At 35.9% G+C, this 16022-nt stretch overlaps 1 protein-coding gene across 1 annotated transcript; it reads left to right on the top strand.

Moving 5' to 3' along the window:
- The first annotated feature begins 8842 nt into the window (after positions 1-8842).
- XLG1 (extra-large G-protein 1) lies at positions 8843-13777 on the top strand. Its single transcript, XM_089611334.1, has 9 exons — positions 8843-9085; positions 9174-10620; positions 10719-10856; positions 10954-11058; positions 11152-11337; positions 11531-11696; positions 11841-12082; positions 12492-12655; positions 12813-13777. The coding sequence occupies exons 2-9, from the start codon at positions 9289-9291 to the stop codon at positions 13402-13404; spliced, it is 2925 nt and encodes a 974-aa protein (XP_089467460.1). The 5' UTR covers positions 8843-9085; positions 9174-9288; the 3' UTR covers positions 13405-13777.
- Positions 13778-16022: the final 2245 nt, after the last annotated feature.

Raw genomic sequence — 16022 nt, 5'->3', positions numbered from 1 at the left:
GATGTCGAGAAACCACGTTCAAATAGTCACGAGACTTCTAAATTAAGGAATTGATTCATTATCATTTATAGGCCTCAAATTTGCATAGTAGGTAATCCGATTCGATAACAGATAATGAGAGAATAACAGTAACGTGAATAATGAATATTAAGATTGAATATTAATGAGAATAATATAGTTGATAATATATTTGTGGTAATCAATAATCATATATGAAGTAAGATACATGTTTCTTCCAGTACAAACTATTGATAGACAAGTATTTGAAATCTTAGATCCTAAAATGTAGGGAAAAACAAGTAATGGTGCAACATCTATTTCTCTCTTATTCTTCTTCTCGCAACGAGGCTTTCTTCTGCTATCGTCGCAATCCAGCTCGATGGGAATCTTTCTTATGTGAGCTGACCTGGAACTTTTCAGCAATCTCCAACTGGTCTTTCCTTCTTCTTTTAGCCGATAAGGGCCCTCTTTTCATTAGCATTGTATATGTGAGTCTATAAATAAGCTTTCGAATAAAAAGACGAAATTCTACTCCAACAAAAAACATTATCTTGAATTTTAACATTATTATGTCGAAAGTCATTTTATCGAAACTTATCATATATAATCACAATTCAACATATTTTATCATAATTCATTGGATGCAAAATTTCTACAACAACTCCAAATGAGTTGTTGTTGCACTTAAATATCATTCCAAGAAAATTAAATTTTCGTCCAAAAACGTGTCAAAAGTCAAGCTTTATGAGAGAGTCTTGAGAGAATGAGAGAGTTAGAGAATTGGAGAGGGAGAAATGATGTAGTGAGAGGAGAATTAGGTTTAGAATAATTGGTTAGTTTTGGAGTAATATATCGTCCAAAAACATGAAAAAGTTCATTTTTGTAAATTGATAACTATCAACCCTAACCATGTATATTTTTTAAATATGAATTCTAGAATATTGAATTTTCTCTCTAGTTTACCTCGTTAAACTCAAAGTCTAATCAACAAGCAGTTTGAGTTTTATTGCTCTTACAATAATCAACATTCTTTAGTACACGGAACAATACACGTCACCAGATTGACACATCTAACATAATACAAACTTATACTAAGAGTTCGTGTGCATTGTTCTTCTATATCGCCCTGTGGAACAAGAATGGCAAATTCTCCCTGTGACCTTTTGAAAATCGTAATTTTTTTCCTCAAAATTTTATTAATTTTAATATTTCTAGCCCATAATTTTATATTGTGACTACAATTGAGCTATCTTATGATTTTGGTTTGAGTATGAGCGAATATGGATTTTTTTTTATTTAATCCTTTGCGTGTGGTTTATGAAGTGTAAATTAGGCAAGTTTGGAATGTAATAATGTTCTTATCTCAATAAAATTATATATATTGTGACTAGAATTGAGCTATCTTATGATTTTGGTTTGCGTATGAGTGAATATGGATTTATTTATTTAAACCTTTGCGTGTGGTTTATGAAGTGTAAATTAGACAAGTTCGGAATGTAATAATGTTCTTATCTCAATAAAATTATATATACTGTGACTACGATTGAGCTATCGAGTATGAGTGAATATGGATTTTTTTATTTATTTAATCCTTTGCGTATGGTTTATGAAGTGTAAATTAGGCAAGTTTGGAATGTAATAATGTTCTTATGTCAATAAAATCCAAAAGGATGTGCGGGAATAATTTTCAGTTTCGAATGTTCCGATGGTACATATAACCAAAGAAAAGCGTGACTTTTGGTAGCTGTTAAGCCGTTTTTTGGTTCAACACTTGTGGACACGTGACGTGAGCGGACTTGGCCACGTGTCTTCGAATCTGTGAGATTAGTAATGTGATATTCCTCTTATCGAATGAAGAACGAGAGAATTGGTTTCTCAAGCTCTTGGACACGATCGTAGATGGAATATAATTTGGCTCGGGGAGCCTCGGGTTTTGAGAGAGAGTGAACTTATCTCTCCCACTCTAGAGAGAATGGAAGGATATCGTTCCTCGTTTTTGTGTGAAAATGTATGAATGGAGTGGCTTTGATTCTCTTTGTTCTTGATTTCGGTCTCAAAAGTGTTTCTAGTGAGAGAAGTAGCTGAGTAGAGGTTTTGACAGAGTCTAGCTAGAGAGAGAAAAAGTCAACCCTTGACAAGAGTTTGTCTCGGGTATTTATAGTAGAATTGTGAGGGTCGGGGTAGTCTCGTCATTTGGCTATTATTGGAGGGACGGTCATGTTTAGAAGGGGATGGACGAGACCTACCAAGGGGTTACGGGACCTGTCGGGGTCATGGGACTCGCCAGGGGAGTCACCAGACGTACCCACGGGTCATGGGACTTGCCGGGGGTCATGAGACCCGCCAAGAGGGTCACCAGACGTATTCACGGGTCATAGGACCTGCCAGGGGGTCACCGGACGTACCCGCTGGTCATGGGACCTGTCAGGGGGGGTCGCCAGACTCGCCAAGGGGGTCACTGGACGTGCCCAAGGGTCACGGGACCTGTCAGTGGGGTCGCCAGACTCGCCAAGGGGGTCACTGGACGTGCCCAAGGGTCACGGGACCTGTCGGGGGGTCGCCAGACTCGCCAAGGGGGTCACTGGACGTGCCCAAGGGTCGCGGGACCTGTCGGGGGGTCGCCAGACTCGCCAAGGGGGTCACTGGACGTGCCCAAGGGTCGCGGGACCTGTCGGGGGGTCGCCAGACTCGCCAAGGGGGTCACTAGACGTGCCCAAGGGTCTCAGGACCTGTCAGGGGGGTCGCCAGACTCGCCAAGGGGGTCACTGGACGTGTCCAAGGGTCTCGGGACCTGTCCGGGGGGTCGCCAGACTCGCCAAGAGGGTCACTGGACGTGCCCAAGGGTCGCGGGACCTGTCGGGGGGGTCGCCAGACTCGCCAAGGGGGTCACTGGACGTGTCCAAGGGTCTCGGGACCTGTCGGGGGGTCGCCAGACTCGCCAAGGGGATCACTGGACGTGCCCAAGGGTCTCGGGACCTGTCAGGGGGGGTCGCCAGACTTTCCATGGGGATCACTATACGCATCTTTTTGGGTTGGGCTGCGGCGTTTCTTGCGAAGGAAAAATGGCCCATAACAGTAGCTTTGTCTTCAAATTACATATAGTGATTCTTTTCTTCTCTCTCAATTCTCTCTTTTTTTTTCCAATATTCTTCCTCTCCTTTTTCACGTGATCAAAGAATCATGCTAAAACTACAAGCTGTTTCTGGAAAAATTTATAGTAGTCGAATAAATCGAATAGAAGATCGATATTGCCTCCAAATTGGTGACTGCTTCTCTTTATGTAATTTGACAAGCTTTGTACTAAAAATACAACTTTTAAGATAAGAACTTTGCAGCTTATTTCTAATGGATGATGAGATTGGGAGACACTGGACATAATGATATCTTCAAAAGTGTATGTCATGTTTACTGAAGTAATATATAAAATCTAAACAAGCAATGACCAATTTAGTATATATCATTGAGAATCTGTGATCAAATGTCAGAACTTCTCGTCACGCTTCATGAGGCTGTAAAGTAATTATAAAATTACATATAAAGCTTGTGCCTTTGAGACCTAGCTAGAAATTATCCAAAAATATCACCTGAAATTTTATAATTACTTTACAGCTATATATAACAACTATATAAGTTTGAAAATGAAAATGTATAGTTTACTACTAGGGTGGCGAGTATAGTTTCTCATTCTTGTGATTAGTGGTTTCTAATTATGATTTGTAGTTTTCCTTTTATTATGTATGCTTGTTTACTATTTAGTCATGACATTGCTATGTATGAATACACTATCCTACCCATAAATAATATTCAACCCATAGTTATTCACTCAAAATTCTTTATGGACAACAGAAAACGGCAAACCAACAACTTTTCCTCGGGTTTTCTCTATATTTAAAACCTTGGACTAATAAAGCTGATTGTCTTCAACTACAAATTGGGCAGACTTTTTAAGAAGGAAAAAAATACTCGATGTAGCCATGCAAATCATATTGCCGTGTGGGAATTATACGTAGTATAATTTAACCAACTAAACAAATACCCATCCATCATCTCATCCCTAACTAACTTGCTTAATTTTAGATTTGTTGTACGTAAAAACTGTTATTTTAAAAACAGATGGGTGTTTAGTATATTATAGTAAAATAGTTATAGCTATTAGCAAAAAATGATTTAGTGTTTGATAAAATATATATTAATATTTGTAAGTAATAATTATTTGTATAAAATGTAATTTTATAAAAATAATAAGATACTTTTTGGAATATAAAAAATATATATTCAAGTGGGTGTCTCTATAAATTGCAAAAAATAAATTATAAATTTAAATTTTGGTGACTTCAAAATAATTATTTGATAAAAGCATAAAGATAGTTAGTATTAAACTGGGTGTTATATTTGGTATTTTACAAACTAGTTCATGTGTCAACTCATCACTTTGACTATTTTTAAAAAAAATTAAAACGTTGGCTATATTACAAACGTGATGCTTCATATGGTCTAATAAGTTACAAATTTCTTAAAAGTTAATGTAAAAGGGGAAAAAAAAAGTCAGGAGAGAGAAAAACAAAACAAAAACAAAAGTTACATACAAAAAGCTTCAAATTGTAGTTTTTAGTTTTTTACTTAAAATATTCAAATACACTTTTAAACTTTTATAAAAATCAATTTTATTAAACACTTAAATATAATTTAGGTTAAAAAAAAACTAAAATCAAGGTTAATAAGTTAAACCAAACATAGTCATTATATACATTAAACTTTTAAAAATTTAATCCATCATTGTCTTTTTGTTTCTCTTTTATCGCATTTAATAGACCCATCCATATTCCTCTCATTCCTATCAAACAAAATCTTAAAAACATTATTCCATATTCCTGTAAGAAACTGAGAATTCTCATTGATGAGGTTTCTAGAAGCAATGATCTCTTCTTACCTCGAGAGGGTTCGAAGATTCTGAGAGGAAATAGGAAAAAGAATGTTGCTAGTACGTAGTGCCACGATACTTTCTTAAAGGATCATACCAACTTCTATAGCTCCATTAAATGAACACTTTAGATATACTTGATTTGATGAGAGTCTCTATCAACTTTGCAAATTTCTCGCGTTTTAACTTTTAATGCAACCAGTGAATTAAGGAATTCTGGAGGAAAATATAGGTGTAAAGTATATCGAATTCATTTTAATTTTAGCGAATGACATCGTCAAATTTTAATAATTAATTTTTCATCATAAAATATAAGCACATAATTACGTAAAATGCTATTAATTTTATAAATGTTGAAGGGATTTAATATTTTATCAATCAGAAAAAAAATGATAATTACAAATAATTATCTCCTGCATACGATATCCTAATACTCGATTTATTTAAGACTTATATGGCAAACGCATCATTAGAACATTAGATTTCATTTCATCTTAAACTCTATGTAAGAGAAAGTTTCCTTTTTTATTTTCTATGTGTTATAGGCATGGAATAAAATGTCGACGATTTTCGCCGAAAAAGTCGTTGCCGGAAGGTGTCCGGCCGACGAAAGATGTTTTTTTTTTCTCCGTCGTTTTTCGCCGATTTTTGTTGTTTTTCATTTTTTTTTTCGTTTTTCGTCGATTTTCGTCGATTTTTTGCGTAGTTTTTTTTGCTGTCATTTTAAATTTTTTATTGTCGTTTTTGTTACTATCGCTTTTTTAAAAAAACAAATTATAAAAAATAATATATACGTTAGTAACACACATTTATAAAATATTATATATATATATATATACACAATTTTCTATTAAAAAAAGATTATATACATAATGTATTTTCTTTATATATGTTTAAAAATTAATATATATTATTACATGTATATATTTTAAATATATTTTGCCACGTTATTTCCGTTCGGTTTTCCGTCGGCACGTCGGTTTTCCATCGAAAACGGCATTTGAAAACGGAATTTCACTTGCCATTTTCCACAATTTTTCCGTTCGGTTTTTCATCAACATGACGATTTTCCGTAAATTATGAGGCTCGAAACGGCAACGAAAACAACATTTTTTCCTTGGTTATAGGTGCTCAAATTACGTTTCAATATTAATAGCGATATAAATTCTATACACCTATTAAAATATCACAAAACTTATTCTCTGAAAACTATCACGAAAAAAAAATCATTGTTTCGCATCAATCAAGAGCATCTAAGTCGAATTATGTATGTAGTTTCTTAATGCGCACCTTAATGACAGTTCAATTGAAAATTACTCTTTAAGGACATTTATTATGATACAAAAAAAAATCGGTAACGAATTTGTCAAATGAATTAGACAACTTGTTATATTGCACTCGAGAGGTGTGCAAAAATTAACTGAAAATTGATTTAAACGATATAAAACAATAACGGAATTGATTTTTGTCTCGATTCACGATTAGTGACGATCCACTCACGTGTTGACACGTGGCAGTTCGTTGCCACGTGTCAACACGTGAGTGGATCGTCACTAATCGTGAATCGAGAATTTGGTGCCACACCAACAAATGAAATACTTGGTTCGGTAAAACGGACCAATTTCTTAAACCCCTTCGATTACCAGTTTTACATATTTTAAATTTGATTAAACTGATTATTAATTACTTGAGTCATTTCATATACAACCAAATACTGTGAATTAAAGGTAAGGCCATTTTGTTCTTTCCTCATTGTCTTAGGATTGAATCTTGAACCACACAACCAATTTTATTTATTTTCACCATTTTTTTTAAAACTAAGTTGTATGTTGATACAAAAATTGGCTTAGCGATGTCCACTGAGATGCTATATTCGAAGGGCTGGCCCAAACTTATTAGAGACGCTAATCGAATTAATATTTTGAAGTCATTCAATAATAAAAAAAATAAAAACTTCGACTGAAAATTTGAAATTTTGGTGCTAATTTTTTTGTAACTATATTTAAAATTTTGGGTGCAATCGGAGGCCTTAAACCTGTATCTTGCTTTTCTATAGTCAAATATTTGTGTGATACATATAAATTTAATATATTTTTTTTATATTTTAAGAACCTGGCGTATAGAATGTTAGATAACTAAAATTTTGAAATCGAATTTTGAAATTAGAAAGAGAAATTTCATTTTCTAGACCCAAAAGTTATGGAAATATCTCAATTAGACCCGCTAGTTAAAAAATATCCAAATTTGGACTTTTGTACCAATTTTGGACGAAAATACCCTTAATTCAAAATAAACCCTCTCTCCATCTCTTTCATTCTCACTCTCACTTTCTCTCCACACCAAAGAACACCAAATCCGATGAGTTCCAACGCCCACCACACCAAATCCGACCGAAACCACCATAAATCCGACCTCCACCGAAAATACCCTTGATTTGAATGAGATTTGGAGGTCAATTTTTTTTTTTTTTAAATATGGGAATTTCCGATGGATTCCGACACGTTCCGACATGTTTGAATTTTTTTTTAATAATTTAAGATTAATAGAAAGAGTTTTTTTTTTATTATTTTTTTATTTATGAACAAAATATACTAATAAAATATGCTAATAATTAGTTGTTTTTTCTAATTAATGATTAGTTTTTTTTTAATTATGAACAACATAATTAGTTGTTTTTTTTTCTTCTAATTAATGATTAGTTGTTTTTTTTTATTATGAACAACATTACTAATAATTATTTGTTTTTTATAATTAATTTTTTTTAATTATGAACAACATACTAATAATTAGTTTTTTTTTTAATTATGAACAACATAATTAGTTGTTTTTTTCTAATTAATGATTAGTTGTTTTTTTTTATTATGAACAACATACTAATAAGTAGAGAATGAATTTTGTTTAGTAGTGTTATATGGGCTTTAAATAAAAAATAAATAAAAAAATTCTTTCTATTTATCTTAAGTTATTAAAAAAAAAAATTCAAACATGTCGGAATCCATCGGAACGTGTCGGAATCCATCGGAACGTGTCGGAATCCATCGGAACTCGTCGGAACGTGTCGGAATCCATCGGAACTCGTCGGAATCCATCGGATTCGGTCGGATCCGACCGAATCCGATGGATTCCGATGATCTTCATCGGAAATTCCCAGATTAAAAAAAAAAAAAAAATTCACTAACAAATCTCATTCAAATCAAGGGTATTTTCGGTGGAGGTCGAATTTGGTGGTTTCGGTCGGATTTGGTGTGGTGGGCGTTGAAACTCATCGGATTTGGTGTTCTTTGGTGTGGAGAGAAGGTGAGAGTGAGAATGAAAGAGATGGAGAGAGAGTTTATTTTGAATTAAGGGTATTTTCGTCCAAAATTTGTACAAAAGTCCAATTTAGATATTTTTTAACTAACGGGTTTAATTGAGATATTTCCATAACTTTTAGGTCTAGAAAATGAAATTTCTCATTAGAAACTTATTTTAAAAAATTGGATAACCAAATTTCGGTTTTAACAATCTGATTATCAGTCTAAAGCTATTCAATTATTAAAAAGAAGATCAAAACTAAACCAAAACGATCGAGTATTCGAGTTACAGCGCTAATACACTCTAAACCTCTCGAAGGAAAAGAAGAAAAGGAATAAAATAACTTTGTTTTAAAGTTTTTGAACCAAACATGCAATAAGACACCATTTTCAATAGTAATCTCCCACGTGGTCTTCACGGATTCTGTATCTCCATCTCGAAAAGACAAAAGTACCCTTTGCCGCAGCCGGCTGGGTCCCTCTCTCAGCTTTCATCCAACAACCAATCCAAAAAAGTAAAAGGAAAAAGAAAAGAAAAGTAATAATACAGAACCAAAAAAGATTCCAATCCGAATCCCACATGATATTTTAATTATTTTATTAAAGGTTTATTTCTCTCTCTCTCATTTTTGTTTTTTCATTTCTTTTCTCATTTCTATGTCCTCTCTCTCTATCCACTTTCCCAACATATTGTCTTCGTCCCAAACAGCAAGCAACAGCTCGATCGTCTCTCTCTCTCTCTAATCGAATTTTTGAAATTCATTCCCTCAAATTTTGTCTTAATCTTAAAGTTTGGATTGGATTTTCTCTCCACTTCCGAAAAATATGCTCCGATATTCACTTGGCCTCTTTCCCAATTTTCTCATCTGAAGTTCTGTAAAGACGTTTCTTGTTTTTCATTTTCGTTTTCGGTTTGATTTTCTATCAACAACGCTTCGTATTTTGTTTTGATTTGTCAGAATATGGAGGTCGAGATCGTCTTTGTATCTCCGACGTGATTTGGACTTGCCACTGCTTGTTCGTTCTTCGTCGGAGGTAGGTTTGGGCTTAGGGTTAGGGTTTGAGTGACACTTGATGTCTCAGATTGGGAACCGAAAGATGTCTCCGGTGGTTACGGCGGTCTCCAGCGTCAACGACGGCGCTCAGTACTCGTTCGCCGACGAGTACAAAGGTCCTCCGGTGACCTATGACCTCCCTCGCGCAGTTCCGATCAACGTCGAGAGGATTCCAGTCGCCGCCGTGGTTTCTCAGGTTCCGCTCTCCAAAACGCTGTCTCTTCCGGTGGTTCAACCGGTTCTCGCCCCAGCCTCCACCGTCTCGAAGAAGAAGCCGTTCTCTGCGGAGCTTAACCAGTTAGGCTCTCTGAAGTCCACTGTTTCTCCGACTTCCGTGATTGCCTTTGAGCGAAGTAGTGGCGAAGGTGACGATTCGGCACTGGAGTTGGGGACAGGCACCACAGTTTCTCCCAACTCCATTATTGCCGAGAATTGTGGCGGGGAGTGCAGCGGAGCTGGGGTTTCTCTCTCGGGTGAGCTTGGTAGCTCCGGCGCGTTGGACTTTTCAAACGCGAATTTTGAATCGGGTGAGTTTTCGGACTTAGCTAGCAGCTCTAGGGCTTTGGGGTCGTGCTCTATTAGTCACGAGCATTCGCAGGAGCTATTAGCAGGGGCTGGGAGCTCTTGCACGGTAGAGTTTTCGGACAGCTTGAGGGCTCTGAGGGAATCGAGTGGTAGGAAGGAGAGTTTGGATTTGAATGATTTGAATCGGCCAGATTGGGCATCAAATGAGTCGGTATTGAGTTTGGATTATCCCTCGTCTCGGGTTTCTTCCACTAAGGCTGGGGACTTCACTCTTGCATCGAGCTCTGATGTTAGACGGCCCCAAATCGTGACGTTTCGCGACATCCAATCCGAAGATGACGATGATGAGGAGTTTAGTAGGGACGCGCCTGAGGTTGTTCCAGTGAAGAAGAGAGAGCCTCGGACGAAAGGGAAGAAGGGTTCGTGTTACAGGTGCTTCAAGGGAAATCGATTCACGGAGAAGGAGGTGTGTGTTGTCTGTGATGCCAAATATTGTAGTAGCTGCGTGCTTAGAGCTATGGGGTCGATGCCCGAAGGTCGTAAATGTGTTACATGTATTGGTTATCCCATCGACGAAGTAAAGAGACTGAATTTGGGCAAGTGTTCTCGGATGCTCAAGAGGCTTTTGAATGATTTGGAGGTTCGGCAGATAATGAAGGCCGAGAAATTTTGTGAAGCGAATCAGTTACCACCTGAGTATGTCTGTGTCAACGGGACGCCTCTTTGTCATGAGGAGCTGGTATTACTACAAACCTCCCCAAACCCACCGAAGAAGCTAAAACCGGGAAACTATTGGTATGACAAAGTGTCTGGTCTTTGGGGAAAGGTGAATATGGCATCCTTTAGGCATTTTAAATAATTATCTTCCTAAGTTTGTTTCGACGTCTGAATCTAAACATGTGTGTTTATGGTCGGATTTTTCAGGAGGGACAAAAGCCTTCCAGAGTAATTAGTCCTCATCTTAATGTTGGGGGTCCAATAAAGATAGATGCTAGCAATGGTAACACTCAGGTTTACATAAATGGCCGGGAAATAACAAAAGTTGAGCTCCGAATGTTGCAGGTGAGAGCCTTTTACAGGCCTATAAAACTCATTCTGGTTCATTTTATCATGTGAAGGCTTATCAAGTTATTTATTTATTTATTGGCTGAAATTACAGTTGGCTGGAGTTCAATGTGCGGGTAATCCACACTTCTGGGTGAATGAAGATGGCTCATACCAAGAAGAGGGACAGAAGAATACGAAAGGGTACATATGGGGCAAGGTAAGTTCTCTGCCAGATATAGAAAACAACGTTGATATGTGTCGAAATGTGCTTGTTTAGATGTTCATGTTTGTCACACTATAACTATTTCAGGCCGGAACTAAGCTTGTCTGTGCTGTCCTGTCACTGCCTGTTCCTTCTAAATCAATAACTCCCAGTGGAGAGCTACTAAACACTCCTGTCAGCCGATCCATTCCTGACTACTTTGAGCACAGTGCACTTCAGAAAATTTTATTAGTTGGATATAATGGCTCTGGGACAAGTACTATCTTCAAGCAGGTATTTAATTAGCTGAGGCGCTGAACTTACTAACCATCCATGTTTTTTTTCTTTTCTTTTTTTTCTTTTTCGAAAGGACTAATGATTTATGTTCTAGTTATAGAGGATTGTTACCATCTATGCAATTGTAGGAAGCAATTATAAAATCTGCAGTTTGTTGTATGCATATTTAAGCATTTAATTCTTTACCCAGGCTAAGATTCTATACAAAGAAGTCCCATTTCCTGATGATGAACGGGAAAGTATTAAGCTGAGGATTCAAAGCAATGTTTATAGTTATATCGGTATACTCCTCGAGGGCCGTGAGCGGTTTGAAGATGAGAGTTTGGCTGAGTTGAGAGAGAACCAATCTTCTAATGGTATGTTAAGCTTCTTTATTTTCATATTTTCCATCTGACTTGTTATGGGTTTTTTTTTGGATGTAATCATTTATTTTTAATGTTTCATTTCCAGTAGTTAAATAATATAAAACCGAATACCCTGTGAATTTCTTGTGTATACAGGAAACTCTGATGTTGGTGATGAAAAAAGTAAATTCTCGCTTCACCCAAGGCTGAAATCGTTCTCTGATTGGGTTCTCAAGAATATGATCTCGGGCAATTTGGAAGCCGTTTTTCCAGCTGCCAGTCGCGAGTACGCTCCATTAGTTGAGGAGTTATGGAATGATCCAGCAATTAAAGCAACTTACAAGCGAAGAAGTGAGCTGGAAATGCTGCCTAGTGTCGCAAGTTACTTTTTAGAAAGGGTGAGTTTACGTCATGCTTGATGTTTTGCTTTCTTATATATTATTTATTTTGTAAAATAGTTGTTAGCCTCTACTTCAGGTAATGGTTGTGGAAATTTTGAGCTCTTGATGGGTAACATTGTGAAGTATAATGCTATTTCTTGAAATCTTTGACAAATTAAAAACAAATAATCAGCAAACTAGCCAACTAAAACTAGAGGAATTTACAATTAGCCAACGTTTTGTAAATTTTAGGTAAATAGCCAACGTTTTATAAGTAGCCAATGCTTTGATAGGGTATTTTAAAAAATGCTATATTTGGTCATGGCTATTTTCCAGTTTTTTATCATATTTTCAACCCAATTCTGGGGCTTCACTGATTTATTTTTTACAAACTAACGTCAAGATTCCCATTCTCGACATTTTTCAGGCTGTTGACATTTTGAGGATGGATTATGAACCTTCAGATCTGGATATCCTTTACGCTGAGGGTGTAACTTCATCCAACGGGCTAGCCTGCGTCGATTTCTCATTTCCTCAGTCGTCGTCTGATGACATGAGTGATTCGGGGGATCAACATGATTCTTTGACCAGGTAAATATGACCACATAGAAATGTGTGTCTCAAATTGACAATTTCATGCAAAAAAGAAAAAAAAATTAATATTCTTTTTCCACATTCCTATGGGGAATATTCTCCAATTGTGATGGCATCTTTGGTATTGACCAGCTCATTTTTTTTTATTATTTAGGTATCAGCTTATAAGAGTACATGCAAGAGGACTAGGAGAAAACTGCAAGTGGCTAGAGATGTTTGAAGACGTTGGACTTGTCATATTCTGTGTTTCATTGAGTGACTATGACCAATTCTCTCCGGACTCCGATGGATCTTTGAATAACAAAATGATGCTGGCCAAGAGATTCTTTGAAAGCATGGTCACTCATCCAACCTTTGAGCAAATGGACTTTCTCTTGGTACTCAACAAATTCGACCTTTTCGAGGAGAAGATCGAACGCGTACCGTTGACCCAATGCGAATGGTTCGATCAATTTCATCCCTTGCTAAGCAAACACCGATCCAACAGCAACACCAACAGCATCAACCACAGCCCTTCACAGGGCCTGATTGCTTTACACTACATTGGGGTGAAATTCAAGAGGCTATATTCGTCTTTAACCGGTAAAAAGCTGTACGTTTCTCTGGTGAGAGGATTGGAGCCGAACAGCGTTGACGCCGCTCTCAAATACTCGAGAGAGATTTTGAAATGGGAAGAAGAAAGAGGGAATTTCGGGTTGAGTGAGTACTCGGCCTATAGCACCGAGGCGAGCTCGTTCTCTCATTGACGCTGGGAAGCCATGGAAATGGTTGTAAGTAGGTAAATGTTCCCACTCCTGCCAGACTGTAAATATATTGGGTTTGTTGTAAATGAGCAAAATAGAGGGTTTGTCTCTTTTCCATAAATTTGTTCCATCAAATTACTTGGTGGTTCCAACATAGCATAGATGATAGCATTTAATCAACAGCCATTTGTGTACTATAAGCTTCTGTACCCACCAAAGTTCGTTTGTATTATGAGAAGATGCAAATGCGTCTGAAACTACTGAGAAATTTTATCTTCAAAACCTTAGGGCTCAGATCAGAGAGGAAAGGTGTTTGTAGAGTAGACCAAGATTCTGAATTACTAATTTCATGAGCCCACGGACGTAAATCTTTTCATTCATCTCGTGTATATATATATATATATATTTTTTTTTTACTACTGAATTACCCATGAAAAAGAAGGTGAATTTAACATTTTTTTACTAGTCGGCAAAGAGCCAGATTTTATTTATTTATATTTTATTTCGTACTGTATAACTTTTCTCTTTTAGAATTTAAACTTAATTTGACTGAAAATAGTACAGTTGAAGAAATAGTGTGATGGCCTACTAAAGTGAAGTAGAAATAAACATGGGAAAAAAAACTCGCCACTTTACATCTTTACAGCTAAGAAGTGAAGACTTCGTAGCCGAAGACAAAAAAGAAGCCAATAATTCCCGCTATGAAAGAAAAAGAAAAAAAACAATAATATGATTGCCAACCTCCTTGAAACGCGTTAGATTGATTGTATGAAATCAATTGTGCTTTTTGGCAGTACCTTGAACTTAAATGGCATAAAAAATGGGATGGTGCTACTGCTATAACGTTAATGTCCACAAACACACTTTGGATTTTACTAGTGTTTTGTTTGTTATCAGTCTTACGTGAAAAAAGCAAGTAGAGAGAGTAGTGGAAAGAGCCAAAAAAAAAAAAAACAAAATAAAGTTGCATCTGTTTGACAAGAGAAATAAAGATATTTTGAGAGAGAGAGAGCGATGGTGGGAAAATGTGGTGCATAACATATTTTAACTTACAAGAAAACATATGCAGTATTCAAGAAAAAAAAAAAAGAAAACATATGCAGCAATTGATAGTATTAGTTAATATTTTCCTTTATTTATTTTAGTAGGTTAACTCATAATAAATATTGCATATTTTTTGCGAATTTATCCATTTTTTGTTTTTCGACTGTTGGAGTATTGTAAGTGACTTGACATGCAAGTCACAGATAGTGAGAGAAACTTGTTAAGGTTTTGAAGTGCTCTTGGAGAAGATTGTTAGAGAAGTTCTCACGTGAAGGGTTGTAAGTTGAAAGTTGTAATCGCGGTGCTCTTGAGGATTTTACTTTAAATTGGTGAATTTGTTTTTAAATCTAGAGTTATGTCAATCTTGATAGAGTTAGAGTAATAATTTTCCTGCTTACACAATTATTAGAATGTCCCACATCGATTGAATACTTGAGCAATGTGCTTCTTATAAGTGTTTGTCATCCCTCCACTATTGAACTAGCTTTTGAGTGTGAGTTAGGCCCACACTTCTAATATGGTATCAGAGCGGGACCCAATTTCGAATGTGGGACCACCCGTGAATGTTCATTCTTACAAACTTCACGCTCCAATTGTCCATCTTGAGCGTGAGGGAGATGTATTAAAATGTCCCACATCGATTGGGTACATGAGCAATAACAGTTACACGGAAATAAACATGTTTTGTTTTGAGCTATTTATTCCTTAACAATATTAACAATATAGCTACTGAAGAGAAAATGTCCTTATTACATATCCACGCCTGACATAATAACACTAAACCTAGCTAATGGAAGCACTACGTGAATTATACTTTTATTAATATGAAATTCTACTTCTTAACGGAAGGAAGGCTTCCAACCATTAAGGAATAGAATAAAGGTTTAATAGAAGTGGAACTTTTCTTTCGATTTGTTCTGACAGTATTTACAAAATAAAAAAAAAATTAAAATATATCCTGTTATAAGAACAAAAAATGATGAACTTCCACTTTCGTGAACAACCGGATTGATATTTTTGGCTTCACGAACAGTTCCGAAAGGAAAGGAAGAATAGCGTAGGATGTTCTTCAAATCTTAATGTTCGGTGGGCCCACAGAACGAAAGAAGAGAGAGAAAGAAACTTCTCTTTGGATTTTGGTCGAAATGTTCAAAAGTAATGGGCAATTTGTTTTCTCTTCATTTGAGGGTAATTTAGACCTTTCAAATGGGTGTGTAAGATTTTTTAGATAGTTGCTAAATAATGCAGTATTTTGTGACTGAAGACGTATGTTGTTGCATTTATCAAGTTTATCTTTTTTTTTTTTTTTTCTTTATATTATGATCGCTGTAATAATAGACCATATATGCATAAGCTAAACCCAAAATTATATTAGATAATTTTCTATTCTATCCTATAGTTTCAATTACAACAAAAAAATTATTTTTAACATAAGAAAACATAAATATCTCACATATTTATGATTTAAATATTCTTATCAACTTTCTACCCATCATATTTAAGCCCACATATATTTAAATTGTGGATACATGTGTTTCTGTTTGGTATGAAATTGGATTAGTTCGGTCCAGTTTTAG

This window comes from Urtica dioica, chromosome 4 (assembly GCF_054948205.1).
Source record: "Urtica dioica subsp. dioica isolate 48M chromosome 4, U.dioica_male_clone48M_v1_H2, whole genome shotgun sequence".
NCBI classification, from domain to species: Eukaryota; Viridiplantae; Streptophyta; class Magnoliopsida; order Rosales; family Urticaceae; genus Urtica; species Urtica dioica.
Note: the sequence above shows the minus strand (reverse complement) of the source record. Positions and strands in the feature narration are given on the sequence as shown.